The sequence below is a fragment of the Chanodichthys erythropterus genome, chromosome 6, assembly GCF_024489055.1.
Source record: "Chanodichthys erythropterus isolate Z2021 chromosome 6, ASM2448905v1, whole genome shotgun sequence".
In the NCBI taxonomy this organism is placed as follows: domain Eukaryota; kingdom Metazoa; phylum Chordata; class Actinopteri; order Cypriniformes; family Xenocyprididae; genus Chanodichthys; species Chanodichthys erythropterus.
The window spans coordinates 22,218,875-22,243,375 of record NC_090226.1 but is presented as its reverse complement, the minus strand read 5'-3'; the positions used below and the strand labels follow the sequence as shown (position 1 = coordinate 22,243,375).

The window sequence follows — 24,501 nt, the reverse complement described above, 5'->3', positions numbered from 1 at the left end:
CTTTTTTTTTTTCTTTTTTTTTTAGGTGCTGTGATGTCTTAAAGCACATTTGCCTTTTTCAAGCCAAACAGACTCTATTCAAGTGTCATTTAAATAATCAAAAGTCTAGTTTTCATCTGTCAGCTTAGATAGAGGACGGTTTGAGCCACTGGCTTTTGAAGTTATCCGAGTAGTACTCAATGCATTTTATTGATGCCACCCCCTTCTCCAGCACACAAAGCCCATCTAGACCCTGTAGTCTGTTGAAGCTGATCAGTCATGCAGACTAGTTCAACCAACAAGGCTTGATTTCCTCCAAAAAGGCCTTGAACAATGTGCCTTTAGCCCCCCCATCATCTCTGTGGTTTTGAGAGTTGTCTCAACTTTAATTATAGCTCTGAAGTGAGTAGTACAGGGGCCCTCATACCGACCGGACCTGCAGATGCACCTTCTATGGGAACTTTGGTTAATTGCGACCACCGAACTCTGACGGAGGATGGGGCGAAGGTGGGGGCTGCTGTTCCTAGACCTCCGAAATCCCCTTTGTAAAAGCTAATGTGGCAGAAAAGACCCTTGCAGCGGAGTCTCTCTCTGCCGATTTAATCCCTGTGTGTGGAGTGAGCTCTTCAATAAAGGGCTCAGTGGCCCGGTGCTTCCGAGGATTTCCTAATTGCCCATTCTGCAGACAGATTAAAACGGCCTCGCCAGCACCTACTAGCACTTAGAAAGGGAGACTGGAAGGGATCAAACCAGGATGAGCCTGCTGCTCTTCCAAAACCATCAAACGTGTCCACTTACTAGGCACAAACCCTCTGGTCTTGAAGCTGAAGTTTCAAGATGTCACAGAGAGCTCACCAAAAGATCGACCCCTAAACTCCTTTCGGTTTGAAAAACCTCTCACCTTTCCAGTCCTCCTGGATATTTAGATCACTCACCGCACTGTGAGTCTCTGCTCGACTCCTGATCTCCCTCCAGGCAGGCAGTTCAGTGCCCTGAAATTTCCCCCACATCCAGGAGAGGCCCCAAATGCTCTTTCTTTTTATACCATCAAATGCAGGCCCATTGAGATCACATCTTGAAAAGTCCTTAGCGTTAGGCGTGGTTATGAACCATGCTAATGACCCATGAAATTCCCTCTTTCCTCGACCTGAGCAGCAGCAGCATAAGGCAGTGGCTTTTCTTAAGTGCGCCGCTGCCTAGTGAGCAAACAGTTACTTTGACCACTGGCTACAGGTTTCGAAAAAAAAAGTCCTGTTACCGTTACATGAGGTAAAAAGACATTTTCCCAGAGTGCTTGGTAATGGGGTGTATTAAGCTATGTTTTTTACAGCATACAGGAATGGCAAATGTCATACTCTCAGTGTGTCCGAGTGGGAGGCTCTCTAATGGAGAGGAACCAGTTAATCCTGCTGACCGTGATGTGTTGACATGCAGAGCTGCTGAACTGCCAGACATGTGGAACAGACGCAAGACAAAAAGATGATCTAATGATGCAGTAAGGAAGCAGAAAACAGAGCCATCAATGCACATTGCTCATCCAAAACCTAGTTACCATTTTAAGGCCTCCCATGCTGCCTCAAAAAATGACAGCATTGCATGCATTCTTTAACAGAATGCAGTGAAAATTTTAGCTATATAAATTGTTATATGATCATTCAATACCAAAAAGAAAAAGAAAGGTCCAAACCTGCCTTTCCAAAAGTCTGGGGTCAATAAGTTTTTTAAAGAAATTAATACTTTTATTAAGCAAGGATGTGTTAAAATGGTCAAAAATGACAGTAAATGATTTTACATTGTTACAAAACCTTTATATGTCAAATAAATGCTTTTATAAAAGAAGAAAAAAAACTGTATCATGGTTTCTTGAGCACCAAATCAGCTTGAATGATTTCTTATTAGAAGCATTGTGTGAAACTGAAGACTGGAGTAATGGATGCTAAAAATTCAGCTATGCCATCACAGAAATAAATTATTTTAAATTGTAGTAAAAAAGTAATTTTTATTTGTAATATTTCACAAAATTACTGTTCTGTTGTATTTTTGATCAAATAAATGCAGTCTTGTTGAGAGATTTTCTTTCAAAAATATTTTTAATGTTTTTTTGTTTGTTTGACAAAATAGTATAAAATTGTAATATCTGCCATTCACTGGTTATCTGACAAAAAAATAAATTGTTTTAGCCAGAATTTTATCATCAGTACATCCCTATTTTAAACAAAAATACTATTTTATTTTAACATTTGTGTGAGCTGCATAAACATATTATTTTTATAATATCATTCTTCTTACTTTACCTATTTTTCCATATAGAAGTGCATTCCAAAACAGCCACGTAAGAGGTTTCTGTTAGGATGCTGCCTTAGAAATCAGCATGCCTATGTAGGCCATATGTAACAAGGCAGCTCACTAGGTTTACGGATGGAGCTATCAGTGTTGACAATATTCTTCCAAACAAACACACACACACACACACACACACACACACACCCCATGATGAAACATCACATCTGTGTGACCCAAAAATGAGACATTAGGAACTGACAGCAATATAGACAGATTATGTGTCTCACTGATGTGTTTGGTTTAGTTTTTTTCTTCTTCACCGGAGGGTTAATGGTGATGGAATAAGAGGTTAATGACACTGAATCTCCTGTGATTGTTGCTATTGTCACTGAACTCCAAACATCTGGAAGAAAAAGGATAGAAATGGATCGTTCATTTGACCTTGCGACTGCCCTCAGTGTTGGAGAGAATTCTCCATCATAATTAACTATCTAGGTCAAACTACAGATGAGGAAAGGTTACGTTCAGAAGTTTTGTACATTTCCATGCAAGTTTAATGAAGAACTGAATAAAACAACTATTTGTCTGTATTGCTAAATACACTAATACCATGATAACAATATTTTGGAATTTTTGGTACCTGACAAAAATGTGCTGCTATTCAAATCTGAAGGCAAAGTTAATGTTTAAAAAAGCAGAGTGTAAAAAAGCATCAATGCATGATTTGAAAATGCACAGCATTGATTAAAGCATTTAAAAATGCATTATCGTTACTATTAATGATACAAAACATTTTACAGAAGACATCTCAGATTATACACGCATTCAGATATTGAGAAAACACTGTCGGTTGGAAATCTTGTATGACCAAAAATGCTACTTTTCAGGAAATGGAAAGACACTATTTTTAAAATAATTACACACAGTGTTTTCAAAGTTGATATTGAGGCATTATGTATGATCATATACTGTACTTGCATGTGTCATTATATTATTAACATCTCACCAAAATAAAGTTTAAATGAAGTTACAAAGTAACGAAAGTAAGCAATGAATTTTGTGTTTTTAGAACCCCAACATCTGAGGCAGTACATCACATTAACTTTTCATCAACTTGCAGGTTGTGAAGTTTATTGTAGCAGTAGCTACAGTATGTGGGTCCTCAGTTTTTTCTGTCATTTGGTCAAAAGCTTACATTATAAAAAGGGGGTTTATAGAGTTTTCTCTGTACACTTTCCTCTGTAAGTTGAATACAGAAGGCGGTCTGGCAGAAGCTAGATATTTTACTTCATAACTTGTTGAATATAGATTTTTCTTTTATACAAACACATTGCTTCACTTCAGAAGTACTTTATTTATAAGTATTTATTTATCATACTTTAATGATGGATGAATGTGGATGGAAGCACTTTCTTCAGCTCAAACTCGCTGGCATCGCTCACTGCCATTATGAAGCTTGGATGAGTCAGAATATTTATTAATACATCTCCGATTTTGTTCATCAGAAATAAGAAAGAGATATACACCTAGGATGGCTTGAGGGTGAGAAAAGCTTGGGGTAATTTTCATTTGAAAGTGAACTAATCCTTTAAGGTTTTACCGAAAGTTTGAAAAGCCAATAGAGTTGCAAGGTTTAGTCTCTTTAGCTCTTAGCTCTTTTCGTTGGTTAAATATTTGCAAAACCCACAGACAGACATATTTGGTGGCCAAATAGTAGCTAATGATTTATGAAGAAAAAATAAAATGTTGAAATATGGAGATGAGTTTTCTGCCCGACAGCGAAGATATTTTAATTTTTATTAATCAACTGTCTTACAGAAATTTAGGATAAGAGTGAAATAATATTAATAATAATAATAATTTAAAAATATATATTATTTCTGCTCATTGTAATTGATGCCTCCCCTGGACCAGCTCTGTTTGTGTGTCAGTAATTAATTTAGTAATATCTCTGATGGAATCATACAGAAATCTACCACGCACATTCAATGGTCCATCTACTTTCTGTTGCACTGAGTTATTGATTTAATATTGCTATTGAGGTAACGGGGGATGGTATTGTAATGAAATCAAAAATGACAATTACGCTTCCATAAAACCAAAAATAAAGTAACTGAGCACTCATGTGGCTTGATATTTTAAAATGGTTGGAAAAGACACAAAGAGAATCGAGGAATGGCCTACCATTAAAATGGCTGCTTTGATGAATTCCAGCTTGCCCTGTTAAGTGCCCTTTACCTGTCAGACACATGATTTAGAGATGCCGTCTGTGAGATCAGGATCAGGGATGTTTTAGTACTAAAATGTGAATAGTTCCCATGTGGCATTGGGAAAAAACATCAAATTAAAGCTGCAGTCTGTGATTTTTCCTCTATGTCGCCATCTCTTGTTTGAAGCCTGCAATTGCAGTCATATGCGGAATAGATATCTGTACGTGCGTTGTGCCTCGGCACAGCTCGTCAGCGCGGATTAATCTAATGTTTGCTGTCAGTCACCGCACCGGTGTGGATACTGCATTTCAGAATCACAGATTCTACGTCTTGAAAGTATGACCAATATAAGAATTTTCACTGGAAAATATCATCTGAACAAGTAAGTAACATTTCTGCCACTCTGTCATTTCTGCCACTTTTGTTCTGACCAACTGAGGTAAAAAGCATTAGGCCTACAATAAATCACGCTGCTAATGATGATGATTAAATATAATGATCGCTTAGCTTGGATCATGCTAAATTGTGCAAATTATTATTACTGTTATACTTTGTTCTCAAATCGTTAATGTTAACAACATCAGCATTACTATGACTATGTGTATATTAGTGTTACCTGTAGATTTCAATTTCTGCAGCCACTCAACAGTCCAAAGTCTTTTGCTTTTTGAAGACGGGTGAATCTCCAGTTGTCACTGATGACTGTAATTTGGATCTTTCTGGATTACAATCCACCATCAATATGATAAGTTTAATTATTTCAGCTGCTGTGAGAACAGGCTATAAATGATCCACTACCTGCAGTATCCTCACATGATTAAACTGACTTGCCTGGACTCCTTCCTTTCTGTTTACGGACGTGACATAATGACGCACAGAGGAACTGCTGCATGCTCAAATTTCCCGTGGAAATCCACCATGTCTCTCTTATTATAAATCATTATTACAAGCTTACCATTGTGAATCGAGTTTTGAATACTGGCTGGTTATGTACTTGCTTAAAAATTGAAAAAAGTTACGGACTGCAGCTTTAAAATATTGTTATACAGTTTTGGTTAAACCCTTTAGAAGAGTGTAGATGAAGAGGCATAGTGTACTTTATTAGTGATAATAGAAAAAAAATTCTATCAAACATGATAGTAATGCTACATATTGACAGTGATGAAATTAGTGTGGCCACAATTCATAGCTACATCAGATTTGTGACAATGGTTGATCACAACAAATAACGACTTTATTTTTTTAATAATCGGAGAACCAATGCAATACTTATCCACTACTTTGAGTTACTGGCTTTTGCTACATATTCCATAAATTAATTTCATTCAAGACTTCAAAAATGACAATACAATTATTTTCACAATAATTAATTTCCAACACTCATCCTTCATTATCAGTAGACATGCAGTTTCTTTCCTCCCCCATGAGACATGGCTGAAGAGACGAGGAATTCTGAAGGAACCTCAAAGGAGTTTGGCTTTTCAAGGCAAAATCCTTGGATTAAAAATACATCCTTCTTGGGACTTTCTCTCTGTTTGGCCTTGAACAGACTAAAGTCCTTCGAGTTGTCATCAACCCTTGTCACACATAACACGATGCATGTGATAATCATAACCAGAACATCATGTGAACAGAGATCAGGCCAGAGAATTGGTCTCATTCGCTAAGATCCATCCAAACACACAGCTGCAACGGTGAACCATAATATCCAGTTAATTTAAAAACTAATATAATGTTAATCACGGTATAAATCTAAAAAGCTAAAGTATGGAAGATTTGTGCAACTAGCATAAACAAACAGAATTTATTTCTAGAAAAAAAAAAGAAAAAAAAAAAAAATATATATATATATATATATTTTCAGACAAGTTACCCATGTCTCTCATTGGTCAAAATAACAGACAGCCTCTACCCCGAACTCACGCCATTGGGTGAGCCACTGTTGCTATGTGAGGCTGGTTAAAGTTCGCAAACAGAATTTGTTTTGATAGCGCTTCAGAGACTGTTTTACACTTTTCAGGGGAATCAACCTATGAATGTTTTACTTGTAGTTAGTACATTAAACTGGAATGCTAAAAAGTATTTAATCATCAAAAAACAAACACTAAACGTGTGGCCAAATGTTTGTTGACAACAATAACGTGTGGGGTGTCAAACATACGTTTGTTTTGGACAACAACTGGATGCTGGAATGGTGTAGTGAAGGGAGTCTATAATCCTGTTAGCGTAGCACCTGAGTTGAAATGGCTAATCCTGTTTAAACTCACAACACAGCCCAGGTAATCTTCCTGTGTCCCGATCAGCAGCTGGCTCATTCACAGCACTAAAGGTGAGACATCAATCCGTGATCACACCTGCGCCGGGATTAGCCATCTCATGGCAAAATAATGTACAGTATATGCTGTGGAAATGTGCAAGATAAGTACTTCTCTAGCTTTTGTCAATGGGTTATTATGCAATGCTTCTTTTCAGTGCAAATCTGGACTGAACACACACTGGCCTGCTCAAGCCGAATCTGCAATTTATTTCCACTGGTGTATAAAAAAATGTATGTATTTATAACTGACATGCAATTGTCCCCTGCACTGCAGCCTTGGCCCCCCATGTATGCTTAAAATGTTTGACACAACTGTTCCAAACCAATCTTAATATTTAGCAATATTTCCACAATTTTTCCAGAGAGAACCTTTTTTTTCTTACCAAATTAATTCAGGAGTTACATTAAAACTCCAAGTACGTTTCTCCAAGAGTTACATTACATCACGTGGGCCAAAAGGTACCACAGCATCACCGCAGGCTTGTGAGAATTCCATTTTTTTGCTCTGCCTGTCACAGTAACCCACATTTGGAGGCAGCTGAGGCATTTCTGAGGCTGTTTCGGGCATATGCAGTGCCGCCCGCACACAGCTCAATCACCCTACCCATCATACATCATGAAAAGGCCTCACCACGCACGCTCTCTCTCTCTCTGTATTTTTCTGTCTATTTGCCTTTCTCAAAACAAGCAGAGAAAACTAACTGATCTTCCCTGTAAAAAAACATACATGTTACAAACAGGCAAGTTTCTCTTTAGGAAGGAAAGTCTTATATTTTTACAGTGTTTTACACAGCATAACATACAGAGACATGTAAAGTATATGGCAGATGTCGAATGGGCCCTAAAAGAAAGTTTTAACACTTTGCATTTGCTAAATTTGGATCTGTATTTCAAGTCAAATATTACAATATTTTTGTGAACACCACTTTTTTCCAAGATCTGCAACAAAAAAAAATAAACAAAAATAAAAAATAAGTCACAATCATATTTTTACTACAGCTTACTACAAACACGGCAGTAGTACACTAGCCGCCAAGAATCAGCTATAAAACAAAGGTTTATTTTAACATAGAAGCCAAGACTTTAAGGTTTATGCCTGTATAGAAATTAACTTTCAAAAATAAACCTACTCTGAAAGCATGAGTAGAGGAGTAAAAAGCATGAGTAAAAAGCATGACGACGTGTAGTTGGCAAATAAGCTCACACCGTGACGCTAACATTATTTTAAAGTTTTGTCATTAATGATCAATTCTTTCTGCAGATCTCTGCCACAGTCTCTCTCGCACATCCTGTCATCAGAGGACTTCTAAAATTCAACTTTTTTTTTTTTTTTCAGTCAGAGGCATGATTGTCTTTGTGCTGGGGGCGAGAAAGGGGCTTAGAAACTGACCTGCTTGTCCACTCCTGCTCCTGACTAAGACTATGCAATAGTCTAAAACAATAGTTTGCAATTAAAAGCAACTTCTGAAATGATTTTGCTTCTTGAGAAGCAAAAACTACTGTACCTAGCAAAAACTAAAAACTACTGTACAAAATTACTGTACTGTCCAAAACATTTTGAAAGGTCTAATAATATTCAAACTGACAAAAACTCTTTTTTGAGCTCCATTTCTGTATTAAATGTGAAAAAATATAAATTGCCACCACATAAATGCATTACAGAATTAGCATTACAAAAATACTACGATATACAGGTATAATATAATTAATATAGAAATGTCTTAATTCTGACATGCTCCTATAATGAAATCAATCACTCATAAATTACCCCAACAAAAATGATTAAACCCGAATTCAGTAATATCATAATATCTCCATAAATCTACATGTACATAGTCACATGCATGCAGTTGTGCAATGCATACATTTATTGAACATTATTATTGACAGTCGCCAACATCTAACATTAAAAAAAACATGCCGTATTAATTTACATCTAATAATATCAATATTCATTTAATGAAAAAATATCCAGACCTCCAGAAACTATTATATAAGAGTTTTTTTTTATTTTTTTTTTTATTATTATTATTATTATTCTAAGTCACAAGTCTATACTGAACTAATTTGTTTTAAAAAACAAAATGTTTTATTTGCTGAATAAATACTGGATTTTAACATTTATGTTGTTAATTTATAGCAAATATTTTATTGCTCAAATTAAAGTTATTTTTAGAATTACTGCTAAATTCAGCTTTTCTAAGTAAATGCTGAGCAGGATCTGGCAGTGGTAAGCATGCCTACAGTACGGCTAGGCCAGCAGATGCCCGCTGAGTTCATCAAACCACATGGTTTGCAGTGCATGAAGAGCATGCATGAGGTGATACAGCTATGCATTTAAAAACTGTCCCAGTAACCGTGGCAGTGGGCATGCAGCAGGTATTTAGGGTAAGGGTCGGCCATTTTCCCTTATGAATTAGTCCAAAACCCAAGTCCCTGCTCTACCAACACCTTCCCTGCATAAGAGGGCTTTTCTCTGGTTCTGCAAGAATGACAGGATTGACATATCTGCAGTTCAAGAGAGAAAACTCCCAGGTGACTAAGTAGGCAATGTTCCACTTCTCACATGCTTTCCTATTCTTTTCCTTTAGAAATGTCGAGTTATTTGAAGGTCAAGGCCTACTGAGATGTGTGGGCAGCTCCTCCCTCTCACTTAAAGACAGAACCATGTGTTCAGTGGCTTTACACATTTGTGAAAAGAAGACATTTGCAAAGTGAAAACAGGTGAATCAACTAAACACATCAGCACTAATTCGACTACAGGGAGATGGCGTCACATGCAAAACAGACAAAATAAAATGTTTTCCATATCAAATAAAAGTCACCTGTTTAATTTGAAATAATGTTAATCTGTGCCCAATCCTCAATTATAATTCACATTGTAAATATATAAAATATAAAAAAAAAAAAAAAAAATTATATATATATATATATATATATATTTTTTTTTTTTTTTTTTCTTATAAATATTCACATTATTTTTATTCTAAAATATGTTTTATATCATTTATATTTACAATGTGAATTATAATTGAGGATTGGGCATAGATCAACATTATTTCAAATTAAACTCACATGCATTCCACACAAAATAAAAGTTTTAAAATACCTTTTTTTTCCATTTCATCACATATGCGCTTCCATTTTTTAATTTTTTTTTTTTATAGTGATGAGTCATTTTGGCAATTATTACTGTTAATACTTAATTACCTACTAGTGCGGAAAAGTGAAAAGTTTAACATTATCAAAAGTTAAAATGTAAATAATTTGGAAAAGGCAGTGAATAGTACAGAAGACGGCACTGCTCTATTCAGACTGAATACATCTGACACCTTATGAAATAAAATCCATGTAACAATGTTTTTGAGGATCGTTTGACAAACGACTGTATCTTTATTTTTCTCAGGAAGTGAATTGTACTTTGACAATGTTAATACTGTTAATACGGCACTGGCCATTTTAATTTTATTTTACTTATTTTATACATAGTATATATGAAACTGTTAAATATTTTCCCATAATTCTCTTTCTGCTACTATATAATGCTTATAGTGCATGACTTTCATTTTCAGTTATAGCACAGATGAATAATGTCAGGTATTTTTAAGTATTATTAACTATTCCAAAATATAAGACTCCCGTAAAGAAAAAAAAATTGGCTTTAAAAATTGGCTTTCTACAAACAATTTCACATATTAGGTTTGAGAATCTTCTTAGCAGAGAGCAGAGTGTATTTCCAAAAAAACCTACAGTTCCAGTGAATTAAGACAGCACCATTTGTTTAATGCCTTAAATAAATTTTTCAAGAAATGTTTATATATATATATATATTATATATATCAGTGTGATTAAGAAAAAAATAAGAAAACAAATAAATTATTTAAAAAATAAATTAATTTAAAAGCACAATCGGTCCACAATACAAGAAAGAGAAAGTGGTTTATTGATAAAGAGAGCATCTCACTTCGCTTAAAAACAATCCCATCTGAAGGAGGGCTTTCTGGCACTCTGTGTCTCATAAATACTGTAAACTAAACGAGAAAAGCCTTGGTCCTGAGAGAGAGGAGCGTCCTGAGCTAACTTGACCAAGAACCCAATAGCACCTGGATAAAAGCACGACAAGAAGACATTTAAACAAACACCTAGTCCTCAGATTTGCAATTTAAACCAAAGCCAGCATGTAAAGCTGCTTTGAAATCATCCGTTTTCTCTTCCGTTGGGGGAAAGATCCACCCATGAACGAGCACCTACCTCAAACCAAGTTTGAGCTCCCTGGATTCACGTGACTGCCAATGTGCTACATGAATGTGGGTCAGGCATTAAAATTTATGAGTAATACAGAAGGCAGGGTGACGTTGTGATTGGGGCTGTTGCTGGGTATAAAAACAGACAAAAATAAACTGCAACACAAAGAGGTGAGAACGCAGGGGTGATAAGGTGCCCTGTAAGGTCCTGAGAATGAATTCTGGTTTGTGTCCACCACAGAGAACAAGCGTGAAATATAACTGTCATGGCGCCTGCACAGAAAGAATTTAGGTGCTGCGTTCTATAAAAGAGTTTTGACGGTCTAAACAGTTATTTCAAGATAGAAAAAAAAAACAAATATACAACAAAACAATTAAAAATATCTAATCACTGTTAAAAAAAAATACACAACATGCCATGTTTGATATATACAACCAGGTATTTTTCAACTAAACGAATCTTGCGTAAACATTTAGCTTTAAAATACAAACAAACATGCATTTAGAAACACCAACCCTGAATTTTGTCTTTGTGTTCTGTTTGAGTACTAAAATGTTTGAGTTGAGTTGTTTGAAAATAATGTCACATCTGTGCAAATGTTCAGGTATGAGCCGTCATTTTGTCGCAGGGTGGGGGGCAGGACAGTGCAGATAATGGCGGAGAGGGTTATGTTACTCCTGCAATACAAATTTAGAGAAGCACAATGTTTCCGCCATTCAGTGACTGACACAGCAGGATGTTTCATTCCAACCTGCGGTAATGTAACTTTGATTAATGCTGAAAATGAAATGCGCCGATGAAGCCCAATCTGAGTCATTTTATATAACGAAACTTTGAACCTAGATTACTGATTACAAAATTTCTCTTTCATGCAGTCGTTTTTTGTAGAAACCACGCGGCAACTTCAATCTTTAATTACATGTTGGAGCCTTTTGATGCAATATGGCGTTAGACCATTTGCATTATTCACTGCTGACAAGGGCTCAATTCCATTTTTGGTCCATGTATTTAGAGAAAAAAGGTCTCGTGAAACATTCTGTCATTGATAATCATTAGCAGATGAATCTAAAGTCCAGCAGTAAACAGCACTAACATAATGGAAGCATTATAGCTATAACAACTGCTGACCTGCAGACCTCAGTAACTGAATTTTTCCCTACAGTTCCCCAACAGAAGTAGCCCGTAATCTCATAGAAACAAAGCACCAGTAAGGCTGTGTGACTCCCATCTTAAAAGATGCACCGTTGTTTTAGCAAGTGGACACAGCTGACTGCCATTCCCGCTGTAATCTGATTTCCAAACTAACGAATTCACTGTGCCCAGAGCGCTGTCAGTTTAAGTGCATTCCCTCACTGTAGTAACTGTGTATTAATGGACGAGGGTCGTTGGGAAAAAAACAATGATTATATTTATACACTTTAATGGATGAGTTAATTTGATTAAACCACCAAACAAAACAGCGATCTCATGCTAAAGTTGCAATAAGTCACGGAATGGAGGGCAATTTGGTGGTCGGAATGGGTTTTCTCTCAAAGTGTTTTCCTACAAAGAGGCAAAATTGTTCCCTCAACCCTCAGGACGGCAGGTCACAGTCCTAGCAGAAGAAACACTCGGTCATGCATTGTGAAATTTGAGGTATTTCTGTCTGGATGAAAGTAGACTGTAAATTGCCACCCTCCAGCTGCCTGAAATGAATTATAAACACACATACGGAAGGAACGCACAAACAAAGAAGTGGAAGATGACTGAACACTAAGTGCTGCTTAAAACAGAAAAATCAATTAATGTCAGGCACAGTAAACTGGGCGCTGGGTATATGTATATGACTTGCCATAGAGAGATAAAATAGAAAAAAATCAGCACAATTTTTTGCTAAATAACCGTGTTATTTAAGCGAACAAATTCAAGAATGCATGTCTGAAAAGCAGAGGCTTTATCATAATTATAATTTGTCACTAAAATAAAATGTAAGTACATTTGTATTTTTACATGAAAAGTACATGATTTTTTTTTTTTCAAAACTAAATTAGATAATTATGAAAATGGTACCTAAATTATAATTGTTAATAATATACTAATAGTTTCAAAATGCTAGCCCAGGTGATAAACCTCAAAATTTTGTTATTAGTAATAAAATTATATTAGTTATTTCTGGTTAGTTCTCATAGTATGAATGAATTAACCCCATACTCCATTTTTTGTCTTCCGCTTGCACCATATTCCAGAGGCAAGTGTGAGGGTTCACAAAATGGCGGACAAATCCGTAAACTGGGGCAGAACATGGTGCAATGCCACCTACAGGAGCTGAAGTTTGACACGAGCATCCAAGGTCAAGCTTGAAGTCATTAATTTCAAGCATTCCAATCACAATAGAGGTTAATGACCCTAAGAGAATAAAATCCATGTGGATTTAGACAGTCATATCTGTGTCTTGCCCTCATACAGGAGTCCTCTGACACTAGGCAAGCCCTCATAACCTTGAGGAACCAATTACGCTACGCCAAAAAGTGAGAAAGTAAAATAAAAAAAAATACAAAGAAATGTTTCCCTACAAGAACCATGCGTTCTTATTATAGTGAATTTAAAATAAATAAATAAATAAAAAACATCTCATTCAAATTCCGTAAGAGGATGTTTATGAGTCGCTTAAATTGCAGAAAATCTTCATTCGTTATGAGACAATTTATTGCAAATTTTACTGGCACAGGGAGAAAAATAAATCCAATTAAAATATTTACTTTCATTAATTAACTAAACTAAAGAATGATTTAATAAGAAGAATAATGAGTAAAATATTTAACTAAAAGTACAAAAATAAAATATTTTTGCAATGCTTAGCAAAATATGCATAATAGGAAATGCCATGTGCTGTTTACAAATGAAACTAAAGTAATCTTTCTAAGTCGCTATAGATAAGAGTGTCTGGTAAATGGCTTAAAAACTAAATTATATACACACACACACACACAAGCATTCACTGTAACTATTAACTGCTCCACTCAAAAATTAAATAAAGATCACTCTTCGGACCTGAACAGCTCCATTCTGAAATGTATGAAAGTGCTGCATAATGGTGTACTCTACACGAAAACTCACTTTTCACCCTAACTGCTTTTTGTAATTCACCAGCCTCCTCGTAGACCTCACCGTAAAGCCGCAAGGGTTAAATCGACACCTCAGGGCTTAACTCATACACAGCAGAAATGTGTTTCAGTGTATTTATTTATGCTCTGATTGGGGTCATTTAGCACAAGTCATTTCAGTCTCACACTCCTAATTGAGGCACATAACAGACTCAAACAGCCGAGGCCTGACTCAAACCACACCAGACAGCACCGCTCGCTTTTATGGTGGCATGCTAGAAAACCACAGCTCACAATGAGCTCGCAAACTCTAATTTCAGTTTTCCAGGATTGCAAAAACAACCAAGTCAAATACATAGAACTATACAATGCATTTCTGCTCTGCATTTCTGACAATCCAAACCTGGAAGAACTGATACTTCTCATAGATCTACAGGCTGACTGGTAAAATCGATAGTATGGGTTAAAAACTCTGCAGCCTGAGAATAGAGATACCTTTTCCCAGAGCTCTCTCCCTCTCTCACACATACACACACATAGAGAGAGAGGGAAGACCCATCTCAGTTTAGCTGAACAAACATTTCACTGCTCTGACATAGCACAGCAGACACAAACACACATAACTTACAGGTGGAAAAATAAAGAAAAAACGATTGAGATCTGATTTAATTATTTGAATCTATGGAATACGACGCATGGAATACGGGACAGAAAACTTTTTTTAAATACTTTTTTCTTTTAGATTTGAGAATGAATTTCTTTTTTGGGAGATATAATATATATATATATATATATATATATATATATATATATATATATATATATATATATATATATATATATATATATATATATATATATTGTAACTAATTCTATATAATACATAAGCCATTTACTTGTAATGCAAAAATCAAGCCCATTAACATTTTAAAGGCTTAAACTATGTGCAGCCTCTTTCTTCAAAAAAAAAAAAAAAAAACCTTTATATACACTCTACTCTGCATTCTTTCCTTTAGGATGAACAGGAAAAGATTAAGATATGCAAGTAAAAGTATCTTCTCTTTTTCCTTGTTAACTTACTTTCAAGCTATTGTTTATCATAAAAACAGTTCAACACAAACAGTTCATCAAAAGACAAAGACAAATACCAACAATCCCCAGAACAAACTACAAATCTGAAGCTCAAAAAAAAAAAAACCTCTAAATTCTTCATAGAACTTATGAGGACAAACATCTGTGGACTTTTCCGTAATTACTTATATTGGTTAAAAATGTGGCATGTAATGTTTAAGTTTGACTGTGTGGTTACACAAAGCTCTGTCCTCTGCCAGAAACAGTCTTTGAGAGCGGTCTGATGAGGGGTGCTGGGGTGTTTGGCGAGGGGGCTTCATCTTAGACTATTTAAACCATATGGTGATATGAAATGAAAAGGCTACAGTACTGATCCCACCTCAGGAACATCAATGAAGAAAGAATTGAAAATAACAGACTCTTCAAAAGCTGACAGGATATCATCAGACTATGCATTTATTAGCATATTTTGGGTGATTATCAACCCCACACCCCAATGGCACACAATGTAGCAGTACACAGCCCTCAGTAACTCAAAACAGACAGCAAGTGTCAAACAGTAAGCATGCAATAAATGAGGCCATAAAGTTACAATATGCTCATAGAGAGGCTGATTTTGTGAGAAGACCTAAAAGTACTTTAAAATGGAACACACAAGTTGTTAAAACAGTGCCCAAGAGAGGACTTTTTGTGTGCGTTTCAAAATCTTCATGGTTTTATTAGTGAAATCGCACATGAAACACTCAAATGGAAGACTCTGAGTGTCCATAATGTTTGGGACTGATTTAAGTGACTTCACAAAACTTTTACCAGAACTGATCAAAGAAAAAAAAAATTATATATATAAAAATACATAAATAAATAAATTATATGGTGATTCTTCAATTGGAGGCTTTTTCGACAACTTCCAAATTTTGTTTAATCTATATTAAAATATTTATTACATGTCCTACAAAGAAGATTCGAGCATATGGCCTGAGCAACCTTCAAGTGGATTTCAGGATAATACAATAATCTGTGACGGTAATGATTTTATTTTTATTTATTTTTTTATTTTAGTTTTTTGATAAAGTTGAAACGCACACACTTATAAAATATATCACCTTTTTATTTACATGATAACCAATTAGAAATTTTTTGTAGAAAACAAATGAGTTTTCCTAAATATTCAACATGATGGTAATGACAGCAGTATTGTGGCACTGAATCTCTGACATATAAAATAAAATTACAAATTGTACAAAAAAATACCAAGTTTGATTATTTAAAATATGCTTTTACTTCTTAGGAAAAGTGCAAAGTTTTTTTTTTTTCTTTTGTATGTTTAGATATAAGATGAGCCCAATGTACAGTAGTGTTTAAATGTTTTAAATATTTTGCAACTATTTGTATATTAAGGAAATTAGGGAAAACCATTAAACAGACAACATAAAAAGTTGGACACTGGAACATTGGAATAATGATTGTTTCTAAAAAAAAAAAAAAAAAAAAAAATCTAGAGTGTCAGAAACGTTTCCCCAGTTGAAGAGTCACCCATGTGTTTGTATATTTTTATGTAAATATAGGTTGGTCTATATTAAAATATATATTTATATAAAAAGGTCAAAAAAAAAAAAAAAAATAACACAAATGGGAAAAGTTCAAAGTAGCTCTGACCTGACTGTAGTTTTAGACTGTAACTCGGCTGTACGACCTGCCAGCCATGACTCTGCAATAGCAGTAAAAACTTGACTCACACTTCTTACAGTAGTGATGTACTGAGGTGTTTCTTACCTGGGATTCGTGCTGTTCCAGTACACAGCATACCGGTCTGAAATGATCTTACTGTCATCCGCGCACACGGTGACCCAAAACAGGAAGACGACCATGAAAAGTGTCAACTCCATCTGATATGCAATAGAGTTTTTGTCCATAATGTCAATTAACAGGGAGAAAATAGAAGATCAGCTAATAATAGATTCGTTTAAGGAGAACGATCAAGTGTGAGAGAGTCAAAATCATCACATTCTTCTGCGAAGGAATTAAAGTAAAGTCAAAGCTCAGTGAATGAACTTATCACGGAGGATCCATCCAGCATCTCGACCTCCATAGCTTGAGATGTTTCCATGACGATCAGTGAAAGAGAAGCACTGCATGTCAAACTACAATACCGCTTGCTTTTCACATCCATTCTTCCTCCAGTGGCTTTAAAAAACTTTTCTCGGACTCGTAAAAAGTGGCCAAATAGTTGCCATCCATATGAACGTGCACGCTCTGAAATCCTGCTGGTACTCCACACATGCGCGTGGTCCGTGCGTCTCCTCTCTGAAGCCACCTGACCGAGTCGGTCTTCTTTATCACCAGTCAATGAAAGTAAAAAGTAGCCAACACTTCAGTGTCGAACTGCCGTGTGAAAGTTATCTTGGTTGCGGGTTCGTGGCGCGCTCACAGACGCGATGCTGAATCCACACACGCCGCATCACGCGCAAAGTTGACGGTGAGGCGCTTTAAATGTCGCTTCTGCGCGTGAACAACTTGCTGCTCCTCACAGACCGTCGCTCTCACAAGTGTGAAATGACATTTTCTGTCTTTCCTACCTAAAGACGATCGGTCCTGCCTCCACAGCGCGCTGTCTCTCTCTCAGCACATGTCTCAGTCTCTTCGCTGTCTGTCCTCGACTGCGGGGCGGAGCTGCTTGGGCAGAGGGACCGCCTGGACCTACACACTGAAACTTTGGAGATATTGCCCATTAAGAAAGCCATTAAATGAAATTAAACTTAATTACAGCTCGCATTAGATAAAGAATGATAACTGCAAAATTGTGTGGGTGTGTGACATGTTTAAATGTTGTTGTTTCTAATCTGAGCACTATAAATGTAAAATTGTTTGTAAATTTTGGATAAAAACAAAATGCCAGCTGTGCTTACCAGTTGCCATATTCACAAAACATATTAAGGCTAAAAGTAGCTCATAACTTGATGATTTAGGAGAACCTCTTCAAGGGTTAGTTCACCCAAAAATTAAAATTATGTCATTTATTACTTATTTATTACTTCATGCCGTTCCACAACCGTAAGACCTTCGTTAATCTTCGGAACACAAATTAAGATATTTCAGTTGAAATCCGATGGCTCCGTGAGGCCTGCAATGTCATTTCCTCTCTCAAGATCCATAAAGGTACTAAAAACATATTTAAATCAGTTCATGTGAGTACAGTGGTTCAATATTAATATTAAAAAGCAACAAGAATATTTTTGGTGCGGCAAAAAAATTTTAAAAAAATAACGACTTATATAGTGATGGCCGATTTCAAAACACTGCTTCAGGAAAAATCGAAGCGATATTAATCAGCGTATCGAATCATGATTCGGATCATGTGTCAAACCGGCAAACTCAGGGCAAACTGCTGAAATGAGTTTGGCGCTCCGAACAGCTGAATCGACACGCTGATTCGTAATGCTCCGATGCTTCCTGAAGCAGTGTTTTGAAATCGGCCATTACTATACAAGTCATTATTTTGTTTTGTTTTTGGCGCACCAAAAGTATTCTTGTCGATTTATAATATTAATATTGAACTACTGTACTCACATGAACTAATTTAGATGTGTTTTTAGTACCTTTATGGATCTTGAGAGATGAAATGTCATTGCTTCCTATGCAGGCCTCACGGAGCCATCGAATTTCAACTAAAATAACTTAATTTGTGTTCCGAAGATTAACGAAGGTCTTACAGGTGTGGAACGGCATGAGGGTGAGTAATAAATGACAGAATTTTCATTTTTGGGTGAACTAACCCTTTAAAAATAATGGCCGTGTCAGTCCCAATTTCAGGACTCCTACATTTAAGAGTATTTCACAAAGCATTTTAGCACTAAAACTAGCTCCTAAATCCTAAAATGGCCGGCAATCCGCCAAAGGACACTGTACACCATTGAGGCAATAGTATAGAGCCTTGGATGCTGAGTCTTTTCTTAATAAATGCAATAAATAATGCATAAATAATATTTGCAGATTTACACTATCAGCCAATCACTGTGGGCATAGTTAGTAAACTTGTTGACATCATCCTTAGCAACTAGGTCAACTCCACCCTTTCTCTTAGCTTAAGATTTCTCCCCATACCTTAGTAAAAGTTGGTCCCAGCAGCTTTGTGAATAGGTTTAAGAGGCAACTCTTACCTGAGAACTTTTACTGCTATTTAGGAGAACTCTTAGTGGTAAGATAAAATGTTTTGTGAATACGGCCCCTGATCTTTACCGAACAAATTCAGGGAAAATATTACCTCACCGTAGGCCTTTATATTTTACGATTCCGATATTTTAAGGGTTCCGATTCTGGTCATTCAATTAGCCTATATCAATACATTTTAATTATAAATTAAAAATAAAACAAATTGTTTGTAAATTTAATTTAAAATCTATATTGACCAATTTCAGCTATTAAAATCTGTTTGTACTGGTAGGCTCCTGAACAATATGAGCAACTGTGATGAATAATGTGGATATTTAGGGAATGTCCCATAGGCAATTCATACTTTTTTTTTTTTTTTTTTTTTTTTTTAATTTTTTCCATACTTTTACCATTCATAACATTTCCAACCATAATTTTTTTTTTTTTATTCTAAAAAAAAAACTTGTTTCACAGTATTTTTATAGTAAAATGTAGCTATTGCCTTTTAAATATAACTTACATATAACTAGTTAACAGGCATTATTTACATTCATTTTCTGTGTAAAATTTAAATTTTACAGTCCAATTTCCACTCAGAAAAAAATACATTATTACCTAAATTAATTAATATCCATAATGGTATGTTATAATTTATTAATTTAATTTTCATATTTTAATCTTTGACTTCTTTAAAGTTGCCTGCACATTTTCTTGACTCTGTTGTTTCTTTTGTCTAGAATTGTAACACGTATTTGAAAAGCACCCTGATATGAGCCCTAGTTCTTGGTACAAATGTAGAACACATTCCTTGTCCCTAAACCCAATGACTATACCACAAATCAGAAGAAAATTGTAGGTTGATAACACCTCAAGACTAAAATTAAACCAAAACCTAAAAAACTAGATTGGTTGATTAAAAAAACGATGATGATCCTACATAATCGTTACCCATGTTAAATCATCAAATGAAAGAAGAGGGGGGATGCTGCTTGTTGCTGTGCTTAGTGTAAAACTGCTAGAGATGGGTGTGCATATGAGAGACAGAGAGAGAGAGAGAGAGAGAGAGAGTCACTCCACAATGTGTGATTCAGCACTGATTAATATTTAAGCAGCAGAGTAGGCTGGGGGCTCAACAGACACACAGGAAAGAAAAATACAAATGAAAGTTTAATTCTGCTTTTAAAGATGGTACAGAGATTAATGGTGCTCATGTATTAAAGATTCAGGGAGTGTTCTGCATATATGTATGGAGCATGGAGTGCTTAATGACTTGTGGAGGGGATTGTGAAATGATTATACCCCTAACAGGACACAGATGCTACAGGAGGAGACACAGCAGAGAAGGTACATCACAAACATAGATGCCAAAAAAAAATAGAACTACTAGCTGAGAAAAAGTCATGCTTGTTTATTCTAAAATACAATATTATTATTAAAAGAGATCTTCCCTGATATTAAAAACACCTGACAAAAAAAAAAAAAAGATATGATCGTAAAGATATGTTACAATAAAAATAAATGAAAAAATCTAAATATAGGCCTTTATTAGACTACCGTTTAAAGGTCTGCTGAAGTCAGTAAGTCTTTGAAAGTTTCTGAGACTGAGTCAGTAAAACCAGTTATATTGTGAAATATTATTACAATTTAAAATAACTGTGTTCTATTTGAATATACCCCAGCCTAGTTCACAGCATTGTTTACACTTCCACAAGAAACGTGATTCACACTAGTTTTACTTGTATTGCCCTGCAGGTATTTCTTCTAACTTGGCCTAACATTAAGTGTTTGCCAGCAGAGGGCAGCGTGACTCACTGGAGTTTGACCCTATGGCTGGATTTGCTCACTTGGCTTTGTTTCATTCTGATATTCTCTGATCTGCGTCCTTCACTGCTGCATAAGATCCATCAGCAGACATATTCAAACACTGAAAGCCCTAATAGATGCTCTGAGAGGAAATGTTACCGCTGCTGCTAATAAACTGTTCACAAACAAATTATACTACCTTGTGGAAATCTTTTGACAAGTCCGGACAATGTTTGAAAAATATATCTGTCAGCGTAATAGGTCACTTTCTTAAAAGTAGTCAGTTGGAAATGTATATTGGCCTGAAGAGAGATGTGGCTAACAGAGACAAGAGGCCACATCTGTTTTTTCTTTCCTGAAAGATCTGCTGCACACGCCAGCAACCGCCATGTGTGTAAAACTATACTTGAGGGAACAAGCATACCTTTCCAATAAAGCTTCAAACGGAGCTGTACTTTTACCGAATGGCAGCAAAAGCTTTACTTGAGCACTTTGTAAGCTGAGAGAGAAAAAACATAAACATACAAACACTTTCTCACACACCACGGGAGTTTCGCTTCAGGTAAGGTTTTACTCCTCACTTAGTCTTGCTGTTATTTTTAAGTTTGTAATTATACATATCTGGGTCATTCCTGTTATGCAGTGCCTTTTTAACTTTAGTAGGTCTGTAAGAAAAATAAATATGTTTGTTTTGTTTTTATTTGGAAATATTTGTATAAAGACAGGCTCAGGCACTTTATTAATTATAACTTTCTATTGAATTATTTTCAGGGTGGAATTAAATAATAATAATAATAATAATAATAATAATAATAATAATAAAAGATAATTAATTGATATAATTACATGAAAATGCACTGCATAGTAGGACTGATCCACCTGGTTTTGTATATGAAGATCAGTGAAATCATCTGTTATAGTATTCATAACTGCAGGCACTGCATTTTAACAACCGCTCAACACACTTTCAACACTCTCAACTTAAAAAACATCTTGCACTAGTTTTTAAGAACTGAACATTTCAAAGGTCCATGTAACCACAGAAAATTTGGGGCCCTTTCTCCTTGTAAGAGTAAATGTCTCAGACACAGTACATGGCTGAATTTGAAATGTCTCTGCAGCTGAAGTCAGGCCTCCTCTGATGCAGTTTGTGAAGGTCATCAAGTCCCATATGAAGCCCTGCCGTAAACTTTAAATGCCTGCTGGCACAAAAGTGCTGGAAAGCCTGCAGATACGGATTCCATGACCAGCCAGTATGCTGGAATTAATATCCTAGGGTTTATCTCACTTTAGCCCTTTAAAAGCTGAGACCTTCACAAAGATGCTTTTAAAAACACGTGAAGTCATTGAGACTAATTGGCGAATTAAACACACATGAAAGTGCGCTGCATGAGTTAAAGGCAGTGGGTTAAAGAGATCGCGGATCGACAGATGTGCTATCAAATTACTGAATCATACTCAAACACACCCACATGCCAAGACTCAGATGATGCAGATAAATATCATAATATTTGGGACCCTCTCCAGTGGATTAGCACCAATTTATAACAACAGAGGTCATTTTACTTACTCACTGAAATATGTTTTGGTGGAGTAAACATGCAGTGCACCCTGTGACTTCTTCACCCCAATAACATTAGAAATCAGCATCTGTTTGACTTCTATTTAGCATAATGTAAGGATTCACTACATCTTATTATGTTCCATTAATTATCTGATCATTGGTGAAAAGTGTACCTGAATCTGTGAACCTGATTCTTACCAAAGGCCTCCAGTGAGTCACTGAGCATTTTTGCTGATGTTTTGCACCCCCTTTTGAGTTCTTGCGGTACTGCATGAGCACATCAGGCCAAGGAGGTTTATAATACCTGGAGAAAGCTACACATGTGTGTTGGAGCAGGTTTGGAACTAAACTCTGCAAGGCTGTGGCCCTCCAGAAATTGAGTTTTGAGTTTTGCACCCCTGCACTATAATGTAAATGGAATTTGTGATTTTATAGTATGTAACTTATAAAACCTGCCAAAGGAACAAATAAGTTCTGAATTATCTCCTTTCAAATTGGCATTTTACCCTTTATACATATGTAGAGGTTGAAGGCATCAAGGTATATCTGAATACATATACAGTTGTGCTTAAAATTATTCATACCCTTTGTATATATGACCAAAGAAGGCCGTGAAAATAAATCTGCATTGTTAATCCTTTTTATCTTTTATTTTAAAAAATTACAAAAATCCAACCGTTCATGGGAGAATAATACACATTGCTCACAATTAATCATACCCTTTTATTCAATATTTTTTGCAACCTCCTTTTGCCAAGATAACAGCTCTAAGTCTTCTTCTATAATGCCTGATGAGTTTGGACAACACCTGACAAGAGATCAGAGATCATTCCTTCATACAGAATCCTTCCACAGATCCTTCAGATTCCCAGCTCCATGTTGATGCTTCTTTTCAGTTCACTCCACTCCACTCATTTTCTTTAGGGTTCAGGTCAAAAGACTGGGATGGCCATTGCAGAAGTTTCATTTTGTACTTAGGGACCCATTTTTGTGTTGATTTTGATGTTTGTTTTGGATCATTGTCCTGATGGAAGATCCAACCACGGCCCATAATAAGAGTTCCAGCAGAGGCTGTCAGGTTTTGATTTTTTATTTGATAGAATCCATGATACCATGTATCTGAACAAAATGTCCTGGATCTCCAGCAGAAAAATACGCCCACAACATTAAAGATCCAGCAGTATATTTCACTGTACACATGGGGTACTTTTTATCCCTGTGTGCACCAAACCCACCATGATCAAACACAAGTGAACCAGCTAATTAAAGGTGCAGTAAGCCATTTCTGAAAAACTGTTGAAAGTGGATCGGACCAAGCACCACAACAAATACACTCATGATAAGGGAGGAGAAAAAGTGTGCAAGAGGGAGATTTGAAGGATGACTGTTGAAAAAGAGATGACTGAGAGACATTACAAAAGACAAAAGGTCAGAGGAATATCACTAGAAAAAGGAGGTCATGATCAGGTCAGATCTTTAGGACCCGCGTTAATATTAGACAAGCTTTCCAGCTCTGGAGAGACCCAAGTGGGAAGGCCTGAAAACGGATGCCGAGGTTGTTTTGTTTCTGCTCCATATGTGAGAATATTAGTTTAGACTAGAGTGTGTGACTAACAACAAACTCTTGCTTGTATGTACTTATGAACTGCATGTTCATTATTTGTCATCTTCACTTTATTTTTCACAAAGCTTTTTTTTTTTCTTCTTTTTTTTTTTCTTTGCTTCTGCAATCATAAAGAGACATCTATTCTTGCATTGTGTGTTTGTGCATTTTTGGGGCATAGCAATAAAGAGAGG

General features: G+C 35.9%; 1 protein-coding gene across 2 annotated transcripts in view; it reads right to left on the bottom strand.

Moving 5' to 3' along the window:
* LOC137021159 (ephrin-A2-like) overlaps positions 1-17,270 on the bottom strand; it is a 140,805-nt gene extending 123,535 nt beyond the window's left edge. The window contains exon 1 of one of the 2 annotated variants that reach the window (XM_067387396.1): positions 16,962-17,270. In XM_067387396.1, coding sequence (XP_067243497.1) covers positions 16,962-17,101 — 140 coding nt within the window. In that variant the 5' untranslated portion in view covers positions 17,102-17,270. The remainder of the gene's footprint in view (positions 1-16,961) is intronic. The other variant, XM_067387398.1, reaches the window with a different exon arrangement.
* Between the last annotated feature and the right edge of the window lie 7,231 nt (positions 17,271-24,501).